General features: G+C 34.7%; 1 protein-coding gene across 2 annotated transcripts; it reads left to right on the top strand.

The window, feature by feature from the left end:
* The first annotated feature begins 1990 nt into the window (after nucleotides 1–1990).
* LOC111405963 lies at nucleotides 1991–6917 on the top strand. 2 transcript variants are annotated; one of them, XM_023035102.1, is made up of 7 exons: nucleotides 2078–2359; nucleotides 2811–2933; nucleotides 4461–4546; nucleotides 4646–4768; nucleotides 4876–5667; nucleotides 5759–5972; nucleotides 6125–6917. In XM_023035102.1, exons 3-7 carry the CDS (start codon nucleotides 4502–4504, stop codon nucleotides 6667–6669), a joined length of 1719 nt encoding a protein of 572 aa, XP_022890870.1. In that variant the 5' UTR covers nucleotides 2078–2359; nucleotides 2811–2933; nucleotides 4461–4501; the 3' UTR covers nucleotides 6670–6917. The 2 variants fall into 2 exon arrangements, with proteins under 2 accessions (XP_022890869.1, XP_022890870.1); XM_023035101.1 differs by lacking the exon at nucleotides 2811–2933 and having other exon boundaries at nucleotides 1991–2359.
* Nucleotides 6918–7597: the final 680 nt, after the last annotated feature.

Below are 7597 nucleotides of genomic sequence, written 5' to 3'. Positions count from 1 at the left end.
TTTCTACGTAAATTGACTAATAATCTATGAAGACGTGTTAGTCTTGTTGTGCTCACTTTCAACAGTATTTGTGGTCACGTTGATATAAAGTATCTGACAAATAATTCTTTTATTTTTAATAGGAGAATATTCAAATATAATTTTCTAATGTGACAAACATATGTTTTACTATGATTTATTTAAAAGAAACAAATTCAGTCATTTTACTGTACTGAAATGAAATGAAGTAAATACCGGAAAGCAATAATAAATCTTGCAAGGAATAAAGTAACAATCTTTTAATAAGAATTAACATTTGACAAAATAGCGTTGTGTGAAATTTAATTGACAAGAAATTCAAGGAGATTCAAGCTATTTTTGGACATGTTTGATTAATTTTATCAAAATACTTTTTTAATTAAGAGAGCGTTACAGAAGCCGACTCACTATAACTTCTATAAAAATCTTCTAAAAGAAAGAGTGAGTTTTTAAAAAAATTAATTTTCGAACATTAATTAATGAAGATAAATTTCTTAAGATAACCTTGCCTAATGAACCCTAAATATAAATCTATTAGTAGCATCTTCTTTGATTGTGTAAAATTCTTTTACTTCCCCATTTACTTCTTGGTGGATATAAATTCAAATTCTACTCCGATAGAAAAATCTAAAAAATTAAGTGCAAATTGATTGATAGTTTTTTGTTGAGTAATGATATTCATAGTCGTTCACTGCAGTAGTCGCCTTGTGTGATATCCTACACAGCGATTTATGATTTGATGTATTAATATAGTAGTTTTTTTTTACCTCATATGTTAAATCATTAACCGCTACATGTATGTCACGTATAACGACTGTGATGGTGAGTGACAACAAATATCATTATTCTTTTTTGCTTCTTATGGATCTCACAAGCAAATTTAAAAATAGATATAAATTTATACATTTTTATATTTTTCCATTGAAAAATATACTTTGCATCTCTTCATTAGAATGGTTTCCTACCACTTTTGAGATTTGATTCATAATTTAAATTTAATTTAGAGAATCTAACAAAATACTTTTACATCTAGAGCCTGTTTGTGCCATATTTTTTAAATCATTTTCATTCAAAAGTTGACTGTTGGTATAGAATTTGGGTCCCACACATGACACAGACGATCAACAGTTGCGATTTGAAGAGAGATATAAAGGTAAAATAATTCCATTTTTATGTCCTAGAAAGTTGGCTCAAACAGGGGCTTATTTTGGGAATATGAAAAGTCACAAATTTAGCCCTTGTTTAACAATTATTTTTATAAAGAGTAAAGCTTTATAACTCCATTAATGTTGCAAATTCAGTCTAGGTGCTCACTAGATTACAGACTAAATGGGAATTAAATGAATTAGTTAGTTTCACTTATCATTTAACGTCACATTTGCGTCGTCTAAATTGGGAATGTAACCTCAGTGAAATTAAATAGCATTATTTTTTTTTTTTTATAAAATTCATTTTCAACCCCTCATTTTCATAGTAATATATATTGCACTTAGATTCATTTTTTATTAAATCGCATATTTTTAAAAAAATCACTATTTCAAAATTTATTTTTTCCCCAAAACACTTTTTAATGATTGTCAAACTGCACTTCAATTGTAAGAGGCAAACTCGAATCATAACTTATTACAAATTTCATAGTCCAATGGTGCAAAGGATAGGAGTGAGGTTATCTCACGCATTGCTGGCAATCACAGTGTGGAAGTTCGATTTATAAAACTTGGAATTCGACTCTTTGTAGGCGTAGTGTATATATAGCTTTTATTCCCTGATCTGTTAGGGCACATCCCCCAATTTACCTCCCCCACAAAGTTTTAGGGACAGAACGGTGAGGGCCCTAAAAGTTGGGGTTCAACATTTTTTTTTTATTACAAATTTCATCGTTTCATCGCCAAATAAAATCCAATCGTCACCGTCCATTCAAAGCTTGGCCCCAATTCCTCACTATATAAACCTTATTCGAAATTATCTCCCGGTTCCTCTGACCTCTCTCCATTCGATTAATTTCATGTATAACGTTGTCTTATTAATTCCATCGTAAATAAATTTTTAATTTTTTTAGGGGAGGCAATGATAAGTTCAGCAGCCCCGGCCTCGTATATTGGGTGGGATGAGCTGGTGGTTTCCGGCGAGAACGTACGTCGAGAGGTCCGTTATTATTTAAGGCGGAGCGACGGCCGCGGGCCGGATCTGGTCGTCGTCGGGAAGGAGAAGTGCCCAAACCGGATGTATTATTATGGGATTAGAGATAAGAAGTATTTGCTTTCGCCCTTGAAGTATTCTTCTCTCTTGAAGCTCAGGTCCAGAAGAGAGGTCATTGATTGGCTCAATTCAATCGTTACAGGTGCTTTTCGTGTTATTCTTTCTATTTTATTTTAATAGTTTTAAGGGGTTAAAAATTAGATCTGTTTTGAGAAACTAATTGTTGTTGGAAAGTGTAATTTTCCTTTTCTTTGAATTTCGATTTCGGGGAGTTTTTAAATGGAATACTGAATACAGTTTCCTAATTTTTTGTGTACTTAAAAAAGACGAGATTCTTTGTAATCAGTGTTTTTTTTATCCTCTGTATAAATTCTTCGAAAAGTTCTTTAGTTTGAGAGGTTTCTGCGCCCGCAGGCCTCTGTATTTCTGGAATAATTAATTTTTTTGGTTTTAGTTCTCTTTCAAAATGACCAATTATTTGGAAGAGGGATTTATGTTCTCCGGTAGTTTTTCCTTTCCTTTTTTTGGGGGGTGGGGGTTGGTGGTGATGGTAAACCTTTGCGACCTTTTTATGTTGTTTGTATTTCTGAAAGGTGCTAAGGGTGTATTCCAGCCGAGTGTGTGATTGCTGAAATATTTCTACATTTCTCTCCGACGAAAGAGGAAATACAGGTTTCAGGAAAGAGTTCTGAATTATATTTGGAGAATTCCACATGGTGTGTTCAATGGTTTTATCACTTTATGTATATTTATGAATTAAAAAAACAAAGATGAAATTTACTATATCCTATTTTCCAAATTGACCTAATTTTGTCTTTGCATCGAAGAATTCTCGGATTTAAATTATTTTTTGCTCTTTTTGTGACAGAGATTAATATAGAGTCAATAACTGGAATATTGTTACTTTGGATTTTTTTTGGGGGTGAAAATGAATTGTGGCACCATACATAATTTTTCTTTTTTCTTTTTCCCTCTTATTGAGTGCTAATTTTTATTCTTAAAAGGAGGTTCTGGGTACTCGGATATTCACATGGGTAAAGGCCTTTCTTTGTTCGTCTTTTCTTGAAATTCAACAATTTGGAAAGATGGTTTTAAGAAAATAAGAACTTTTATAGATATCCAATGAGATTCATTTTGGCTGAATTTTCATCAGGATGTTTGATGTGCTAAAGTGAGGAGAGGATGAATATTCTCCGTTGAACTACATTTTTAAGAATATGCTACTTTTGTTGAAGGAATTATTCTAATTAGTGTTTATTTGTATACTTTTTAGCTAAAGGAATTGTCATCATTTTTGGAGGTGGATTTTTAGATAATCTGGTAAAAGTGATAAAGAGCTTCCTTGCCTTTTTTTACTGTATTCTTTGAGATAACATATCTGGTTGCTGTGGATTTATATGATGTGTATATATTCAATCATAAAAGAAGGATTTATGAGCATTTTGACGAGGGTACATCTCTGTTGCTCGCCCATATGATCTGTGGATGAACACATATATTAATTGTATGCATGTGGAGGAACATTGATTTCATTTTGATGATGTCTTCTTTCTCATTTTGTGATTTTTATCCACTGAACTTAGAAAAATCGAATAATAATAATTTTCCATATCTTTCTTTGAATTCTGATTGCGATGGTTGGAGGAACTAATATGGCAGGCTAGCCTGTCACTTTCTCTAGAATTTGTCAGTATAGATATAGATTTTTTCCATTTACAATCTCAATTTAAAGTTGTATGTAAATTTGCACTGTGTTTTGATCTGCATTTCAGCGATTTTCTTTTGTGCTAGAAACGATTGTCCTTTTTCTCAGTCCTGTTTAGTTCCTCGTTTTTCCTCTTTTCAGCATTGCATTGTCTTTTCAATGGTTGAGTGTCATCATCTCTAACATTTTGGTATCCATGTTATAAAAATAATTGACAATGGGTTGCTTGAATGTTCTATCAATTTTGCAAGAGATGGTTGAGAGTGTCAGAATTTCTTTACCCCATAGCATACAATGTTCTTCTGTCATTTCTGTTTGATTGGTTTTTCTATTATTTGTGGTGTTTTTGATGACCATTGTCTTGGACAAAATTGCACAGTCGTTTATGACTTTTTCTTGTGAAGATTTTGGGTTATCTGGACACAGTTCTTTTTGGTTGTTGATTCTATCAACTGCTAATTACCTATTTACCTTGATTGTTTGCTTATTTTACTAGTGCTACATGATACTAATTTTTCCATGTTGATTCTACTTTCAGATGTAAGTCAGAATCGTTTTTTTGAACAGTTTGATGGTTATATGGAAAACAAAGGTACCCACAAGTTGGATGCTGATATTATTAAGGTTAGCTAATATTCATTGTTACTTTGCTTAATTCTTTCTGCCCTAAGGTACTATGAAATGGATATGTTACTAATGTCTCTTTTAATAAATTCTTTGCAGGATGTTCAACTGCAGGAGCCAGACCTTTATACGGTGGAATTTATGTGGTTGGGGTCATCATGGACTTGCCGGAAAAGGCGGAAGCACTATTTATCATTTTGCCGCAATGGTATTAAAATATCTGTAAGTCTTTCCTTATCTGACGGTGCTCTTAATCAAATAATGGTGCAATTGAAGTTTTTGGCTCATTAATTACATGTTCATTTTATTTCTTTTGCTATCACTAACAGGTTCATGACTTTGTTTCTGTATTGGCTGAAGAAGATAAACGACTCGTGGCTTACTTAGATGATATGTATGAAGATTCCCGTGGCAACAAGATGGTTGTGGTACGATGGTTTGACAAAATTGATGAGGTTGGTTTTGATTTGCCTCATAACTATAATGACAGAGAGATTTTCTTTTCTCTTTGTCTTCAAGATCTCAGTATCGAATGCATTGATGGACTGGCAACCGTCCTTAGTCCAGAGCATTACGAGAAAGTTTTGAAGGCAGAAACAACTTTGCTGCTGGTGCCATTCGTTTGCTATAGACAGTCTGATAATGATGATATCAAGCCATTTGACATAACACGACTTAAAGGTTACTGGAAACAGGAAATACTTAGAAATATTTCTTCTTCTTCACCGTTTGGAACATCCGATGATAATATTAAGGTAGAACGAACTCTTAGTGATGCGGTTGGAAGTAGATCCAAGAAGAGGCTTCAATGGTCCAAAGAATGTGAGATATACTTGCAGCCTGCTAAGAAAAGAGCGGTTATTGATGCTAGCCCCAAAGATGACAGTGGTGGTTTCATCAGTTCTGAAGGCTGCACTCCTGTCTTCTTATCATGGCAATATCCAACGATGTTAATGCGCACGCAATGTTTGGCTGTTGGTTCTCAAGTTGAAGTGCTTTCTCAAGATAGTGGCATCAGAGGTTGCTGGTTCAGAGCTTTGATCATCAAAAGGCACAAAGATAAGGTCAAAGTGCAGTATCGAGATATCAAGGATGCTACTAATGATGCGAAAAATCTGGAGGTGAATATCTTGTTCTCTTATGTGTTTCCTTTATAATTATGCTCGTCCCATCTAAATGATTTCTTACCATATTTAGTGTTCCACATTTTAGGAGTGGATTTTGGCATCCCGATTAGCTATGCCAGACGAGTTTGGTATTCGGATTTGTAGGACCATTGTTAGACCTGTGCCCTTGTCTAACGAGGGTAAAGTTTCTTTGGTAGTAAATGTTGGAAGCATCGTTGATGCTTGGTGGCATGATGGGTGGTGGGAAGGCATTGTCATGAAGAAAAAAATGGAGAATAAGCTGCATGTTTATCTACCAGGTGTGATTCATTGGCGAGGCTTATATCAAAATAATTTCACTCTTTTTATGCTCCCCTTTTTTTTCCCTGCACGCTCTTTTCTTTTCCGTAATGGATTTTCCTCTCCAATTGTATTAAATGGATTCTAATTGTTATCCTTAACTAATTTGTAGGGGAAAAGCGAGAGATGATCTTCAGTCTAGATGACTTAAGGCATTCACAAGAATGGATTGAAAATGAGTGGAAAGCTATCAAAGAAAGGCCGGAGGTAGTCCCAATATTATCTGGGCTAAGAAGAAAGCCACATGTCGGAACATTCTTTCCTGTAAATCCTGATGCTGCTCCATATGTCAATGGAGATCTTGCTAATACCAATCACAGTGATGCTTTGGCTATACAGAACCTAGTTGGATGTGACAGCTCTATGATTAGTAGCGATGAGGAGCCAAATGGGGTGGCAAGAGACCTCTCAAATGATGATTTGCTTTCTCAGTTAAAATGGTTGTCTTATGGAAAGAGAAGGCGTGGTAGGGATCCCGTTCACAAAGTCCATTATGGTGTTAATAGTAATGAGAAGTACTCAGCCATGAGGACTTTAAAGAGATTCTTTGCCCCATCATCTTTGAAAGTAGATCCAGAAAATTGTAAATATGTCAATGATACTCTCTTTAATTCATCTGTTGAATCTCCAGTGACAAGCCTGGTTATGTCTAGGTGATTTCTTTTCAATGGGATAGTTTAACTTCATCCTAATCCCTCTTTTGGCCAAAACAAAGCGAGTTTTTGTAGGAGTCAAGCAGTGTATTTGTGTAAGAAGTTTAGGCTCTAGAACTAGGTTTCAGAAGCGAGGCAGCAAATAGTTCGCCCCTTTCCATAAATAGGAGATTAATTGCCTGTATTTGGCTCAGTTTCTGCTGAAATCCTTGTTACACTGATTTATATCAATGAATATGAGATTCCTGGATCTGAAAAACATGGTCAAGTGACGTGTAGCATTTGCATATTAAGCCAAAGAAATCAGCTGTAGCCAGAGCATATTCCTATCTGTTTAGCGTTGGACAGATAGTTGTCCATTAAAAACAGACAAATTTTCACTTCTTTTTATTCGTTAAATCTGTCCATTACTTAATCCATTCAATTAAACAAACCCGTCATTGTATTACCGAACTTAATTTGACCCGATTAGTAAATTGTAACTAATTTAAGCTATTAAAAGTTTTAATCTCTGAAGCAACCTAAGTATAATAATTCAATGTGAAGAAAGTTCAATGCACTCTGGTGGAAGAGAAAAACATCTTTGTCAACTCAGACATTTTTCACTTCATTAAAGCCTCCGTTTCGACCAAATTCCCTAATTTCTCCAACATAGGAAGCACATATCATAAATCCTACCAGAAGTTGGAAATGAGCTTTTAGCCATAGCCTTTTTTATCATCTTTCCCAGATACTGATAATATACTCATAGGCCAGAAGCATGTCTGTGGCAAGAGGGAATCAAAATGAGCTCCGTTCGACCCAAGAAAAAGAGTTGGAGGGCGGCCCTCTTCCTCCGACGACCCTTGCTGCCATTGAATCCTTAGCAATACCTCTTGTGAGTTTACTCTTTTTCTCATGGCCAAATATTACTTCCTTGCTTGGAGTTTTTT

Source organism: Olea europaea, chromosome 12 (assembly GCF_002742605.1).
Source record: "Olea europaea var. sylvestris chromosome 12, O_europaea_v1, whole genome shotgun sequence".
In the NCBI taxonomy this organism is placed as follows: Eukaryota; Viridiplantae; Streptophyta; class Magnoliopsida; order Lamiales; family Oleaceae; genus Olea; species Olea europaea.
The sequence above is the reverse complement of the archived record's forward strand: the minus strand, read 5'-3'. Positions and strand labels throughout refer to the sequence as shown.